We start from the raw sequence: 16,119 nt of genomic DNA, 5'->3' as shown, positions 1-16,119 counted from the left end.
CTATCCTTCTAGAAAAAGCTTTCTAAGTATTCAAAGGTAATTGATTGTATTGATCTAAGTCCTTGGTCTCTATAGCCATATCTACATTAGGGAGCACCCTAAGCCCAGTAATGCTGTGACTCTTGTAGATTTATAGCTGTATGACCTTATGGTCTTGGGTAATAGCCAGAATTGCCTGGATTACCAGGCATAGTCTCTTGTTCTCTTTCCTTATTTCCCCCAAACAAATGGCATCTCTCTCCATGCTGAGCTACTTGGAGTTGAGGGGAGGAGTGACACAAGCACCCCTGCAACCACCGCCACTGGGACTGTGCTGGGTTAGAACTGAAACCAGCACAGTACTGGGCCTTGCCAGTACAGTAGTATTGCCTGGTTACCACTGATGTTTATTCAAGTCCCAAGGGCTCTTTATTCAGCGGGTTGTGAATGTAGCTGGCTTGTGTTTTTCCCTTCAGGGTGGAAGGTTCCCTTTTGGCCTAGGATGGGTCTAGAAATGCTGTCCAGAAGCTGGGGCCTGGAGTTGAAAACTTTAGGAATCTACTTGTTGCTTTATTTTACTGTGGATGAGCTCATACTCAAGTTGCAAGACAAAGCAAGGTTTTTCTATTTTGTAACATATGTCGTCATTATGTTCTTTTTGAAGGGTGAATAATACTCCGTTGTATGTTTATATCACATTTTTTTTTTATCCATTCATCTCTTGATGGTTACTTGGGTTGTTTTCACCTTTTGGCTATTGTGAGTAGTGCTGCTGTGACCAGTGATAAACATATTTGTCTGTTGATCATTTGGGTATCTTTGGTTACCATTTATCTTAACATTGTACTGGCCAGTGCAATAAGGCAAGAAAAAGAAATAAAAGGCAGCTACAGTGGAAAGAAAGAAATAAAAATTGTCTTTTTTCACAGATACGTTATGTGGAAAGTCTGATGGAACCTACAAAATTGCTCTAAACTAATAAGTGATTTTAGGCTGCGCGCGGTGGCTCAAGCCTGTAATCCCAGCACTTTGGGAGGCCAAGACGGGCGGATCACGAGGTCAGGAGATTGAGACCATCCTGGCGAACACGGTGAAACCCCGTCTCTACTTAAAAAATACAAAAAACTAGCCGGGCAAGGTGGCGGGCGCCTGTAATCCCAGCTAGTCGGGAGGCTGAGGCGGAGCTTGCAGTGAGCTAAGATCCGGCCACTGCACTCCAGCCTGGGCGACAGAGTGAGACTCCGTCTCAAAAAAAAAAGTGATTTTAGCAGGATTGCATTATATAAGATCAATATGTAAAAATCAATTGTATTTCTATTCATTGCTATTACATAGAAATACAACTAGAAGTTGATATCACTACATACTGATTAGAATGTCTAAATTAAAAAGACTGATCTTACAATGTGTTGAAGAGGATGTAGAACAATTGGAACTATCAAAGCTGACAAAAGTGAAAAAAATGGTACACTCCCTTTATAAAACTATTTGGCAGTTTTTTAGAACTATATACACCTAATCCAGCCATCCTGTTTTAGGAATTTACCCAAGATAAACTAAAGCGTTATGTTCATAAGATTTGTACATGGGTATTCATGGCAGCTTTATTTGTGATGGTTTCACATAGGAAATAACCTAAATGTCTATTAATATAGGTGAATGGATAAACATTGTGGTATATTCATACAGTAGAATACCACTCAATAATAAAAGGAATGAACTGTTGATATAAGCAACAACGTGGATGTATCACAAAATAATTATGAGTAAAGAAGCCAGAGAAAAAAGAATACATACTGTATGAGTCTGCTTATTATATAAATTCCAGAAACTTATCTATATTGATAGGGAGCAGATAACTTGTTGCCTGAGGAGGAGAGATAACGAAGGTGGAACAAGAAAATTTTGGTGTTGATGGATATGTTTTCTTTCATTTTTTTTTTGAGATGGAATTTTGCTGTTGTTGCTCAGGCTAGAGTGCAGTGGTGTGATTTCGGCTCACTGCAACCTCCGCCTCCTGGGTTCAAGCGATTCTTCTGCCTCAGCCTTCCGAGTAGCTGGGATCACAGGCATGCACCACCACACCTGGCTAATTTTGTATTTTTAGTAGAGACGGGATTTATCCATGTTGGTCAGGCTGGTCTTGAACTCCCAAACTCAGGTGTTCTGTCTGCCTCAGCCTTCCGAAGTGCTGGGATTACAGGCATGAGCCACTGTTCCCGACCTGGATATGTTTCACTGTCTTGATTGCGGTAATGGTTTTAGTGGTTGTTGTTTCTTATGCTCTATCTGGTATTTTTAGATATAAAATATTTAATGATTCCTAAGCTTACTTATTTTACATGGTGTTTATGGAAAGTTTAATTCTTACAAAGCACAAGAGTTCTAACTGGATTGTTGAGAACTGCTTTAATGATATTTATTACTGTTACCTTAATATTTCTGATCTTAGATCTTGACTAATGATGCGCTCAATTTATTTAAATGTGGAGTTTAACTCTAAGACTCCTGTAACTTAGAATGATATTTTGAATGATCTGAATATTATTCATTAAGTACATTTTGCTCAAAGGAAAATATTGTAGTCCACCTCTGACAGTTTAGTATTATTTTTTTGAGATGGAGTCTTGCTCTGTTGCCCAGGCTGGAGTGCAGTGGCGCGATCTCGGCTCACTGCAAACCTCTGCCCCCCAGGTTCAAGCAATTCTCCTGAATAGCTGGGATTACAGGCACCCGCCACCACACCTGGCTAATTTTTGTATTTTTAGTAGAGACGGGATTTCACCATGTTAGCCAGGCCGGTGTCGAATTCCTGACCTCAAGTGATCCACCCACCTCGGCCTCCCAAAGTGCTGGGATTACAGGCGTGAGCCACTGGACATGGCCTTTTTTTTTTTTTCTTTTTGAAACAGAGTTTCACTGTGTTGTCCAGGCCGGAGTGCAGTGGTGCAATTTGGACTCACTGAAACCTCTGCCTTCTAGGTTCAAGTGATTCTCATGCATCAGCTTCCCGAGTAGCTGGGACTAACAGGTGCACACCACCACACCTGGCTAATATTTATTTTTATTTTTATTTATTTTTTGAGATGGAGTTTCTCTCTTTCACCCAGACTGGAGTGAAGTGGAGCAGTCTCCACTCACTGCAGCTTCTGCCCCTTGGGTTCAAGCGATTATCCTGCCTCAGCCTCCTGAGTAGCTGGGATTATAGGCACCCTCCACTACGCGCAGCTAATTTTTGTATTTTTGTAGAGATGGGGTTTTGCCATGGTGGCCAGTCTGGTCTCAAACTCCTGACCTCAGGTGATCCACACACCTCCACCTCCCAGAGGGCTGAGATTATAGGTGTGAGCCACCGTGCCCAGCCTAATTTTTATATTTTTAGTAGAGACAGGGTTTCACCATGTTGGGCAGACTGGTCTTGAACTTAGGACCTCAGGTGATCGACTTGCCTTGTCCCCTCAAAGTGCTAGGATTACAGGCATGAGCCATCGTGCCTGGCCCCAGTTTAATGATTCTTAATAGAATATGAAAAGATTATAGTTGTGTTACAAATGAATTGATGCTGTTAACTTGTACTTTCACTTTTACCAGCTGACAAGATGATAAAAGCAGCCTTCTTCTCAGAAAGACAGTTTGATTATAAATCCAGCTGGGAAGTGTGCCATTTGATGATTATTAACTCAAGGATATATTAATTTTTGTCAGAATAAAGCATTTGATTTTATTGGTATCTTTCCCCTCCCTCTTCTAGGAAATACAGTAGCAGCCATGATAGAAGACAAAGGACCAAGAGTGACAGACTACTTTGTTGTAGCTGGTCTCACTGACACATCTACTCTTTTGGATCAAGAAATAAATCGTTTAGATACTAAGTCAACTGGACCTAAAGCTCCAATTACAGACATTGCCGTTATTATCAAATCAGCTGGAGAAACAGTACCTGAAGGTTACACCTGTGTAGAAGCCACTCCATCAGCTCTCCAAGCAAACTTGAACTATGGAAGTCTGAAAAGCCCAGAACTTTTCCTCTGTTATAAGAGAGGGAGAGATAAACCACCCCTTACAGATATTGGGTATGGTGACTTACTTTCTTTGCTATAGTGAAGGAATAAAATTTATTTAAGGGCCGTGGAAGTAGGAATTTGAAATCCTTGATAGTTTTATTATTACTCATAGTTTATTATTATTGATCGTTTTATGGTTACTTCAGGATTCATTATAGTAATATATTACATGCCCGTATCCACCCTTATTGAATTTCTGTGCATTGCACTTTGTTAGATCATTTGCTTTCAAAAGAATATTGAAATGAAGACATTAGACCTTAAAGTGTTATTTTGTTTCTGTTGTACTTATCAAATAAGATTATTAATTAAACACAATAAAACGAGAAGCTATAATAAAGGCACTGTCATTTTAAGGAGCTGCTTGGGTTATGCAGTGAGTTTTTGTGAAGACCTGTACTTGTTTAACTAAAGAGCAGTCCTATTTTAAATACAATTGTACTATGTGGCTTTTAATGCTGGGAGGAGGGTGTTTACAGATAAGTGCTATAGTTTTCGTGAAGTGTCTAGTATCTAGTCTACCAATGAAGGACATTCTTTTTTTATAAATGCCTACAAAGGTCCACCCTTTCTCCAAATGGCTACCTTGACTCTTCTGTAAAAAGGATGTGCTCTTAGAATACCCATAAAACTTTACCATATATATGTGTGATGTGTTGGGGTGTTTATTATCATTATCATTACTAAAATATATTGTAGATATTTGGGAACATCCTGGCAAGTATTTTAGGATCAGCTTGTCTATTTATACAAAATGTGTAGTAGGAATTTTGATAGAGATTACATTAAACTTTAGATTAATCCGCGGAGTATTGTCATCTTTCCAATATTAAATGATTCAGCTTGTGAACGTGGAATGTTTTCCATTCGTTTAGGTCTTCTTTAATTTCTTTAAGCAACATTGTGTGTTTTTTAACTCTGATTAATTTTATTTCTACGTATTTTATTCTTTTGGATTCTGTTATAAATAGTGTTGTTTTCTTAATTTTTGGATTGTTTGTTGCTGGTGTATAGAAACAGCTGATTTTTGTGTGCTAATCTTGCACTTTGCAACTTTGCAAATTTATTAGTTCTAATAACTTGTGGGTTCTGCCGGGCGCGGTGGCTCAAGCCTGTAATCCCAGCACTTTGGGAGGCCGAGACGGGCGGATCACGAGGTCAGGAGATCGAGACCATCCTGGCTAACACGGTGAAACCCCGTCTCTACTAAAAATACAAAAACTAGCTGGGCAAGGTGGCGGGCGCCTGTAGTCCCAGCTACTCGGGAGGCTGAGGCAGGAGAATGGCATGAACCCGAGAGGAGGAGCTTGCAGTGAGCTGAGATCCGGCCACTGCACTCCAGCCCGGGTGACAGAGCAAGACTCCATCTCAAAAAAAAAAAAAAACTTGTGGGTTCTTTGGGACTTTTAAAAAATATATATATATAGGATCATGTCATCTGCAAATAGAAATGGTTTTACTCCTTCCTTTGCAGTTTGGATGCTTTTTGTGTGTGCGTGTAATTACTCTGACTAGAACTTTTAATATGTTGAATAGCAGTGGTGAAAGCAGGCATCTTGTCTCATTCCTGATTTTAGTTAAATTTCAGTGAAAGCTTTAGGTCTTTTACTGTTGAGTATGCAGTTAACTGTAACTTTTCTTTAAATACCATTTATCATGTTGAAGAAATTTTCTTCTATTCCTAGTTTTCTGAGAGATTTTATCATGAAAGTGTGTTAAATTTTATCAGATGCCTTTTGTCAATTGAGATGATCATGTATTTTTTCTTCCTTTGTTCTCTTATGTGTTACATTGATTTTCTTTTGTTGAATCTTTCTTTTGATGTAAGTATGATACCATACCTTAAAAATGATTAATTCCTTAGTATCATCACATATCCAAATTTTTCTAATTCATGAAGCCTTTTTTTTAAACACTTGGTTGCTGGTTGTTCTCTGTTTGTTGTTGTGGTTGTTTTTTGTTTGTTTTTGAGACAGAATTTCACTTTGTTGCCCAGGCTGGAGTGTGGTGGCGCGATCTTGGCTCACTGCAACCTCTGCCTCCCGGGTTCAGGTGATTCTCCTGCCTCAGCCTCTTGAGTAGCTGGGATTACAGGTGTGCACCACTATGCCTGGCTAATTTTTGTATTTTTAGTAGCGGAGACGGGATTTCACTATATTGGCAAGGCTGGTCCTGAACTCCTGACCTTAGGGGATCTGCCTCCCAAAGTGCTGGGGTTACAAGCGTGAGTTACCACACCTGGCCACTGATTGTTCTCTTTATAGTTGTTCAGGTATTAAGGGGTAGCCATTTGATCACCACTTGTTAAGCTCATCTCCCACTATTGTTGCATTAGAGCTCTGGTGAAATTGTTATAAAGGTCCGCATATTCCATGGAAGTCGGAATCCATGAAGGAGTGTGTAACAACTCAGGCTGAAAAAGAGAAAAAAAAAGTTGTTTAAGAAGTCCTCATTTTTTTCAAATTTTCAAAACCAAAGGATGATTTGTCTTTATATTATCTTACTTGACCTTTATGCAGCATTCGTTTAACTCCGTTAGTGTTGTCCATCCTGTTTAGCTACTGTAGTTTCCTTCAAGTCAGTATAGTTAGGATGGTGATCTTTCAACTTTATAGGGTCATTGAGCATATGAGCCAGATTAGAAAGACAGGGTTCAGAAATGATTGGGAATTGGAGTAATAAAGGCTTTTTTTTTTTCCCCCCTAGAAGCTTGGCTTTAAGGGAAGGGGAAGATAGTTAAGGGCCTAACTTTTCAAATTGTAGCACATGGACCAGTATTATCCAAAAGACCTGGAAACTTGTTAGAAACTCAGAAACTTAGGCACTATTCCAGACCTACTGAATCAGAATCTGTATTTTGGTCCAGTGTGGTGGCTTACACCTGTAATCCCAATGCTTTGGGAGGCTGAGGTGGGAGGAGGATTGCTTGAGGCCAGGAGTTCACAAAAAATAAAAATAAAAATAAAAATGAGCAAGGGCCAGGTGTGGTGGTTCGCACCTGTAATCCCAGCACTTTGCGAGGTGGAGGCAAGCTGATCACTCATGGTCAGGAGTTCAAGACCAGCCTGGCCAACATGGTGAAACCCCCTCTCTACTAAAAAAATACAAAAATTAGTTGGGCATGGTGACGAGCAACTGTAGTCTCTGCTACTCAGGAGGCTGAGGCAGGAGAATCACTTGAACCCAGGAGGTGGAGGTTGCAGTGAGCCAAGATTGCGCCACTGGGCTCCAGTCTGGGCAACACAGTGAAACTCCTTCTGAAGACAAAAAAATAAAAAATAAAAAATTAAAAAATTAAAAAAAATTAGCGAAGTGTGGTGGCATGCACCTGTAGTCCTCGCTACTCAGAAAGCTGAGGTGGGAGGATCACTGGACCCCAGGAGTTGGCGGGTACAGTGAGCTATGATTTTGCCACTGTAGCACTCCAGCATGGACAACAGAGCAAGAGACCCTGTCTCAGAAGAAAAAAATCTATTTTTAACAAACTTCCCAGAAACAGTGGTTTAAAATACCTAGAGAGTGAAGATACATGAATTCAAGGGTTGTTTTTTAACCTTCCTCCCAGGGAATAACCTAGAACATTTTCATATTGAAGGAAGAAATCAATGGAGAAGGAAGGGTAGGAAATATAGGAAAAAGAGGAGATATTTTATAGAATAAAATTATTGAAGGGATGATGTAGACAGCATAGGTGACTGGACTAGCGTTTAGCTTTTAGTGGAAGGGGCCCTTCCTCCCTCCGTCCCTCCCTCCCTCCCTTCCTTCCTTCCCTCCCCTTCCTTCCCTTCCCTCTTTCTTTTCTTTCTTGTCTCTCCCTCTTCCTCTCCCACTTTCTTTACTTCTTTCCTCCTTTCCTCCTCTCTTCCTGTCTCCCCTCCTCTCCCCTCCCCTGCCCTCCCCTCCCCTCTCCTCGACAGAGTCTCACTCTGTCCAGGCTGGAGTGCAGTGGTGCGATCTTGGCTCACTGCAACCTCCACCTCTCAGGTTCAAGCAGTTCTCTGCCTTAGCCTCCTAAGTAGCTGGGATTACAGGCACCCACCACCACGCTCAGCTAGCTTTTGTGTTTTTAGTACAGATAGGGTTTCACCATCTTGGCCAGGCTGGTCTTGAACTCCTGACCTCGTGATCCACCTACCTCTGCCTCCCAAAGTGTTGAGGTTACTGGCGTGAGCCACTGTGCACTGCTGGAAGGGGCTTTTCCTTTGACAAGAAGAAAGTAAGTTAAAATGGGTGTAAACACAGAGTATTGGTTGCAGTGGAGTGACATTAATGATTTTATTGTTCTGTTTTTCTTTTTTCTGTACGATTTCCTTAAGAAGATAAGTAATATCCTTAAGGATATAGGTTAAAATTATGGTAACCTCCATGTCAGTTGAAGGGAAACCAGCCAGGTACTTATTTTGTGTTCCAGCATTCACTGTTCCCTTTTTTAGTATCTTTTTTTTTTTTTAATTAAAAAAATTGTTTTTTTGATATATAAAAATAAGGAGAATTGTTTTTGAGACAGAGTCTCACTGTGGTTGTTCAGGCTGCAGTGCAATGGTGTGATCACAGCTTACTGCAGCCTCCACCTTCTGGGCTCAGGTGGTCCTCCCACCTCAGCCTCCCAAGTAGCTGGGACTACAGGTGAGTACCACCATACCCGGGTAAGTTTTTGTAGTTTTTGTAGTGGTGGGATTTTGTCATGTTGCCCAGGCTAGTCTTGAGCTCCTGAACTCAAGCAATCTGCTCACCTCGGCCTCCCAAAGTGCTGGGATTATAGGAGTGAGCCAATGTGCCGGGCCAGTCGTCTTTTAGAGTCTATCTTTTGACAAGCCCACCTGCCACCCCTCCCATACAGTCATAACTGAAAGACGTGAATCTCTGAAAGATTGTTGTTGCTTGTGGTTTAGGAGCACAACTTAAAAATAAAAGATGACTTACGTAATTATACTTAGGTGCTTTCAGATTGCAAGTGGCTTTTTCATACACATCTTGCAGTTCCTAAGGCTTCTAATTTCTGTTACAGTAGTTTACTGATACAGGTTTGCTAGAGTATATGGTTGTCCTTAAGCTAATTATGATGGTTAATATTTCTCTCCAGATCAAATAATTGTTAATGTCTGTTGACTTAAATGTTTTGGCCTCTTCTTCTCACTTTCCCCCCACTTTTTCCCCACTCTAGTGTGAAGCGGTTTGGAAAACCTATTAGCTTCTCTATTTATAGTAGGAAAGCCTATTAGCTACTGGAAATACAGACACCCATCTCATTAAATTTAATATGAAACACCGTTGCTAAACTTTTGGCTTTTTTACTGTTTTATAAACCGAGATGAGGCATTTATTAAAATAGTACTTTTCTCTAGAAAATACTTTGTTAAAATATGTAAAGTCTGATATTCCCATAGAAATATCATATATACTATAAAGTACAATCATGTATCACTTAATGATGGGAATACATTCTGAGAAATGTGTGTTCTATGGTGATTTTGTCATGTGAACATCATAGAGTGTACATACACAAACCTAGGTGGCGTAGCTTACTACATATGCAGCTATAGCCTATTGTTCTTAGGCTACAAACCTGTACAGCATGTTACTGGGGTGATACTGTAAGCAACTTACACAGTGGTGGGTATATATATATCTAAACATAGAAAAGGTACAGTAAAAATCTGGCATTAAAAAAAAAAGTCACACCTGTATAGGGCACTTACCATGAATTGACCTTGCAGGACTGGAAGTTGCTGTACGTGAGTCAGTGAGTGAGTGGTGAGTGAATGTGAAGGCCTAGGACATTACTGTACACTACTATAGACTTTAGTAAATTAACTTTAGCTTATTATAGCCATTTTACTTTATAAACTTTTAAAGTTTTTGTTAATTTTTTTGATTTTTTGTAATAATACTTAGTTTAAAACACAAATACCATACAGCTGTACAAAAATATTTTTCTGTCTTTAAATTGTCATTTTATTAAGTTTTTTTCTATTTTTAACATTTTATTTAAAAAATGTATTCTTTTATTTTTTATTTTTTGAGACAGGGACTCACTTTGTTGCCCAAGCTGGAGTTCAGTGGCACAATCTAGGCTCACTGCAGCCTCTACCTCCTGGGCTCAGGCGATAATCCTTTCACTTCAGTTTCCTGAGTAGCTGACCTACAAGTGCGTGCCACCATTCCTGGCTAATTTTTTTTTTTTTTTGTAGAGATGGGGTTTCGTCATGTTGCCCAGGCTGGTCTTGAACTCCTGAGCTCAAGTGATCTGCTTGCCTCGGCCTCCCAAAGTGCTGGGATTATAGGCATGTGCCACCATGCCTGGCAAAAATTAAAAAAAAAAAATTTTTTTAACGGGGTCTTGCCTTGTTGCCCAGGCTGGCATTGCACTCCTGGGCTCAAGTGATCCTTCTCCTGCCTCAGCCTGCTGAATAGCTGGGACTGGCTTGGTTTTTAAACTTTATTTTTGGTTTTTCTTTTCTTTTCTTTTTTTCTTCTCTTTTTTTTTTTGAGACAGAGTCTTGCTCTGTTTTCCAGGCTGGAGTGTAGTGGTATGATTGGGGCTCACTGCAGTCTCTGCTTCCTGGGTTCAGGTGATTCTCCTGCCTCAGCCTCCCGAGTAGCTGGGATTACAGACATATGCCACCACATGTAGCTTTTAAAAATTTTTTATTTTTATTTTTAGTAGAAACAGGGTTTCACCATATTGGCCAGGCTGGTTTTGAACTCCTAACCTCAAGTGATCCACCCACCTTGGCCTCCCAAAGTGCTAGGATTACAGGCATCAGCCACCGCCTCTGGCCAGTTTTTATTTTATTATTTTGAAATTGTTTGCAAAGATGAGGTCCTCCTATGTTGCCCAGGCTGTTGTTGAACTCCTGGTCGCAAGCAATCCTGCGTTGGCCCCCCAAAGTGCTGGAATTACAGATATGAACTACTGTGCCTGGAATTTTTTTTTTTTAACTATTTAAACTCTTTTGTTAAAAAATTAAGAAAAAAGGATACATGTTAGCGTAGCCCTGCAGAGTCAGGATCATCACTATCTCTGCCTTCTGCTGCCACTACTTGTCCGACTGGAAGGTCTTCAGGGGCAGTAACCCACATAGAGCTGTCTCCTATGATAAGAATGCCTTCTGGAATACCTCCTGAAAGACCTGCCTGGGCTGTTTTACAGTTAACTTTTTTTGTAAGCAGGAGTATACTCTAAAGTAATTATAAAAGGTATAGTATTGTAAATACTAGGTGATAAGAATTTCTCAGCTCCATTATAATTTGTGGTACCACCATAGTATATGCAGTCTGTGCTTGAAGCATCATTATGTGGTGCGTGACTGTATAATTTAAACAGGGCAGTATGTTATCTTATATATCAGATGCATTTCTTTTTGTTTGTTTTGAGACGGAGTTTCGTTCTTGTTGCTCAGGCCTAAGTGCAGTGGTGAGATCTTGGCTCACTGCAACTTCTGCACCCCTCTCCCCCAACAGTAGCTGGGACTACAGGTACCTACCACCACACCTGGCTAATTTTTATTTTTAGTAGAGATGGGGTTTTTCCATGTTGGTCAGGCTGGTCACGAACTCCCAACCTCAGGTGATCCACTCACCTTGGCCTCCCAAAGTGCTGGGATTACAGGTGTGAGCCACTGCGCCCACCCAGATGCAGTTCTTGAGATACAGAATCATAGACCATACGAAGTTCTTATTTTCTTCCCTTTACCAGATTCATTGGCTTTCAACTGATTGGTTTCTCCAGCTCTTTTGTTTTTTGAGAAATTTCAAATATATGAAAAGTTAACAAACTGTTATAATAAACACAAGTATCCTTTTCTCCTAGATGATAGACTGTGGAATAATGCACAATATACTTGTCACCTACAAATTGACGTTTTTTTCATTTGTTTGCTAAGCTAATTGAAAGGAAGCAGGAGCCACTGTGCCCAGCCTATTTCTTTCTCTTAAACAAAATGTATGTACTCTATACCATATTTTGTACTTTGCCTTTTTTACCTAAGAGTATATACTAGGAATCATTCTATATCTGAATATAAGATCTTTCTCATTTTTTGTGTGTGACTGTATAATACTTACGTGTGTGGATGTATTTACTTTATTCAACGAAACCTTTACTGATGGGTATTTGGGTTGTTGTCAGTTTTGTGTTATTAAAAGAATGCTTTGATGAATAACTGTGCATTTATTGTTATGTATTTCTGGAGGTATGTTTTCAGGTAGATCCTAGAAAAAATTGCCGGATTAAAAGATAAATGTGTAAATAATTTTGTTAAATGTTACTAAATTTTTCTCTATAGTGTTTGTGCCATTTTACATTCTGCCATGTGTGTGTTTTTTTTAATCCACATCCCATCAACAAAGTATGTGGTCTTTTATATTTTTTGTCAATCTCACAGATATTAATGGCATATCAGAGTAATCTCATTGAGGTTAATCATTGCTCCATGTATTTAGGGGCGATTTTCTCTTTTCTTTTGCTTATACTATAAACAGATTTTAAATCTTTACCTTGATTTTTTTAAAGGATATTTTTTACGTATTAGGAAGATGAGCTGTGAGTGAAATAAGTTGTCAAGTATTTTCTTCAGTCAACTTGTCTTTTATCTTTGCTTATGGTGTTCGTTGTCATGTAATGTTTATTTTATGTAGTTTATTTTTCTATTCCCATGTTTTGTTGCTACTAGATTTTGAGTCATAGTCTTTTCCCACTGCTAGGTATACTTTTAGCAATAGTATGATTTAATTCCTTATGTTTAGATCTGTGATCCGCTGGCGGATCCCCTTCTGGTGTATAGTGTGAAGTTTAGACAGAATTTTATTTTTTTTCCAAATGGGAATCCAGTTATTTAAGTCCTGCTTATTAAATTTAAAAATCCATTCTTCCCTTAGTATATTGACATATTACCTTCATCATATACTAGATTTTTCTTCTGTTTCATTGTCTTTCTGTTCACTTACTTGCTAATACTCCCCTGATTTAAATATAGAGGCTTTATAGTATATTTTAATATTAGTTGGGCTTTAACAGCTTTATGGAGATACAGTTCACATGTCACACAGTTTACTTACTTAAAGTGTACAATTCAGTGGTTTTTAGTATTATTTACAGAGTTGTGCAGCTGCCACCACAATTAATTTTAGAACATTTTCATCACCCTAAAAAGAAATCCCATACCCATTAGCAGTTGCTGTTTAGTATTCTTTCCCATCTTCTACCCCGAGGTAACTATTAATCTACTTTCTGTCTGTATGGATTTGCTTATTCTAGACATTTCTTAAAAACTGAATCACTGTATGTGGTCTTTGTGACTGTTTATTTTTTTATTTTTATTTTTATTTTTTCACTTAGCATGTTTAGTTGCTTGTGCTTTTGGTGTCATATCTAAGAAGGCTTTGTCTAACCTAAGGTCACAAAGATTTATTCCTGTTTTTTCAAAGAGTGTTATAGTTTCAGTTCTTACATTGATTTTGATCTATTTTTAGTTTTTTTATGAGTACTGTAAGGAAGGGGTCCAGCTTCATGCTTTTGCATGTGGATATCCAGTTATTCCAGCACTACTTATTGAAAAGACTGTTCCTTCCTGATTGCATTGTCTTGGCACTCTTGTTGAAATCAATTGACTGCAAATATAAGGGCTTAATTTTGGACTCTCCATTTTATTCTGTTGATCTATATGTTTATTCTTATGCCAGTACATTGCACTGATTACTGTGATGTATGGTAGTTTTGAAGTAGGGAAGTGTGAGTCCTCCAGCTTTCTTTTTTTTCCAGATTGCTTTGACAAGAAAAAACAAAGGCAGCTGGGATTTAGATAGGAATTACACTGACTTTATTAATCTTTTTGAAGGTATTGCCATCTTGTCGATTTTCATTAATTTTTCAGTTTTCATTAATCAAATTGAAAACTGATTTAAATTAATTCAGTTTTCGTTAATCTATTTGAGTGTATTGCCATCATTGTCTTTCTGTCCATAAGCATGAGATGTCCTATTTATTTAGCTCTTTAATTTCCTTTTTTTAATTATGCAGAAATTTTATTTCCAAGCTCTTCAAAGACTGTTACAAACATGAATAATGTGTCCATCCAAAAAAGTGTTCCACATTAAATCAAAGGCACATCATCAAAGTAAAACACTTGTGACGTTAAGAATTATTTTAGGTTATAGTATTTTCATGTTAGTTTTTAACCATTTACAATGTTCTGTGGGTCACATTTTAAACGTTTTTAAAGATATGAAATTCTGTATTTCTTTACAGCCACAACTACAAAGTAGAGGAACTTAAGAATACAAAGATCGAATCTGCTTCATTTATATACACGATGGGGCAGCCTAATGCACTTCATAACATTAAGTTTTCCAAAAAGGTTTGCTAAGAAACCGCTCCTATATTTAGTGTTAAAAATAAAACAATCTTCCCATTTAGAAAAATCAAGACATCAGTCAATTAGTAAAGCCTATTCTTCCTCCCAGCAATTTGTACTTTCTTGTATTCATTTAGGAATTGTGAATTCATGAGAAAAGAACATATTTTTTATGGTATAAATATCTTCCAGGAACAACAGTTTACAAGTTTAAATAAACACAACTATTTTCCTTCTTAAAATGTAAACATCCAGTAAATAAAACATACATGATATTCCAGGTATAGAAAATTAGTAACTCACTTATGAAACAGGTGCATTTTGGTATATTTGGTGGTAAAGTTTTTGTCTTATGTATAAAAGTACTTGCACAAAAAAAGAGGCTATTACTATTTAAAACTCTGTTCCTTCACCCAGTTTCCTCACTCAAGTAGAAACTCATGAATTTTTGTGATTTTCGCTATAGGACCAGGCCACAGGAAAGGGCTAAAACATCTCTAATTAGAGTTAGGGAAAAGTGTTTTCTTGAGACTTGTAGGCAGTCGTTCGTCACTTTGTGCTTGAAGGCATTCCTCAGTGAACTTCTCTCCAGTCTTCAGAGTAAAGCACAGGATCTGGGCTCCCGGAAGGGGTTACTTCTGTCTGTAACACCCACCAGCAGGGCATCCTTGCAGGCTTTCTGCATACAGTACTGTTGAAGCTCTGCAGCTGCCTGAGAGACCTTGATCCTCTCCACGCCAGCCTCCAACTTGAGCTGCTCCACCAGGCGCTGCAGGGCTCTCGTGCTAGCCCCGGAGTACATGGCGGCGGCGCTGGGCTCCGAGGGCCTAGCTCTTTAATTTCTTTAAATAATGTTTTATAGTGTTCAGAGGATTTTTAAAGCTAAAAAATTGACAAATTATGAAGCGAATTTTTATGAAAACATCTGAATACTTGGTGAAACTTCTAGGAATTGACCTGAAGATGTTTGTGGTGTTGCCCCTTTCTTTTTTCATGTTTCTTGTAATAAGTAGTACAAAATCAAGTTGTTCAATCCTGTTTACACTTCTTAAATTATGTTTTGGCTTTTGAAAAATAGTTTAGAGACTTATAGTTCCCAAAGGAATAATTTTAATTTTGGTTTGTTGTGAAGATTTGGGAAACATTAGGAGAGACCAAAAAAATTTTATTTGGTTTCAAGAAGAAAACCAGCATTAACCTGAAATGCATGTACTATATATATGTACATATGTATGTGTGTATGTATGTATCTATATCTATTTCTTCCCCTTCCTGCCATGCAGAGTTCTATATGAAGGGAAAGAACGGCTTATTCCAGGATGTGAAGTGATCCTAGCCACACCCTATGGTCGCTGTGCCAATGTCAACAATAGTTCAACTACTTCACAAAGAATCTTTATCACTTATCGAAGGGCTTCTCCAGTTCGACCCCAGAATTCCTTGGCTGTAACTGATATCTGTGTTATTGTAACCAGTAAAGGAGAAACTCCTCCTCATACCTTCTGCAAAGTTGACAAAAACTTAAATTGTGGAATGGTAAGAATAAAGTTTTCATCTTCAAAGTTTCATATGAAAACGAAAAGGGATACGTTTTGGATTCCTGTTTACTGTTGGGTGTATACTTTACTCACATTTTATATATTCATGATGCTTGTTTTTATTGTTTTCTAATTTTTATGATTTATAATAATTTTTAAAATCCTATCCCATGATTTATAATA

The 16,119-nt window shown here is 38.5% G+C and overlaps 1 protein-coding gene and 1 pseudogene across 4 annotated transcripts in view; one reads left to right on the top strand and one right to left on the bottom strand.

The window, feature by feature from the left end:
* DENND4C (DENN domain containing 4C) overlaps positions 1-16,119 on the top strand; it is a 143,309-nt gene that overhangs the window by 40,856 nt on the left and 86,334 nt on the right. For all 4 annotated transcript variants that reach the window (XM_023190032.3, XM_023190034.3, XM_023190033.3 and 1 more), the window contains exons 2-3: positions 3,731-4,052; positions 15,682-15,934. In XM_023190032.3, coding sequence (XP_023045800.1) covers positions 3,748-4,052; positions 15,682-15,934 — 558 coding nt within the window. In that variant the 5' untranslated portion in view covers positions 3,731-3,747. The remainder of the gene's footprint in view (positions 1-3,730; positions 4,053-15,681; positions 15,935-16,119) is intronic.
* On the bottom strand, positions 14,983-15,200 carry LOC111524745 (annotated as a pseudogene).

The sequence above is a fragment of the Piliocolobus tephrosceles genome, chromosome 14 (assembly GCF_002776525.5).
Source record: "Piliocolobus tephrosceles isolate RC106 chromosome 14, ASM277652v3, whole genome shotgun sequence".
NCBI lineage: Eukaryota > Metazoa > Chordata > Mammalia > Primates > Cercopithecidae > Piliocolobus > Piliocolobus tephrosceles.
The sequence above is the reverse complement of the archived record's forward strand: the minus strand, read 5'-3'. Positions and strand labels throughout refer to the sequence as shown.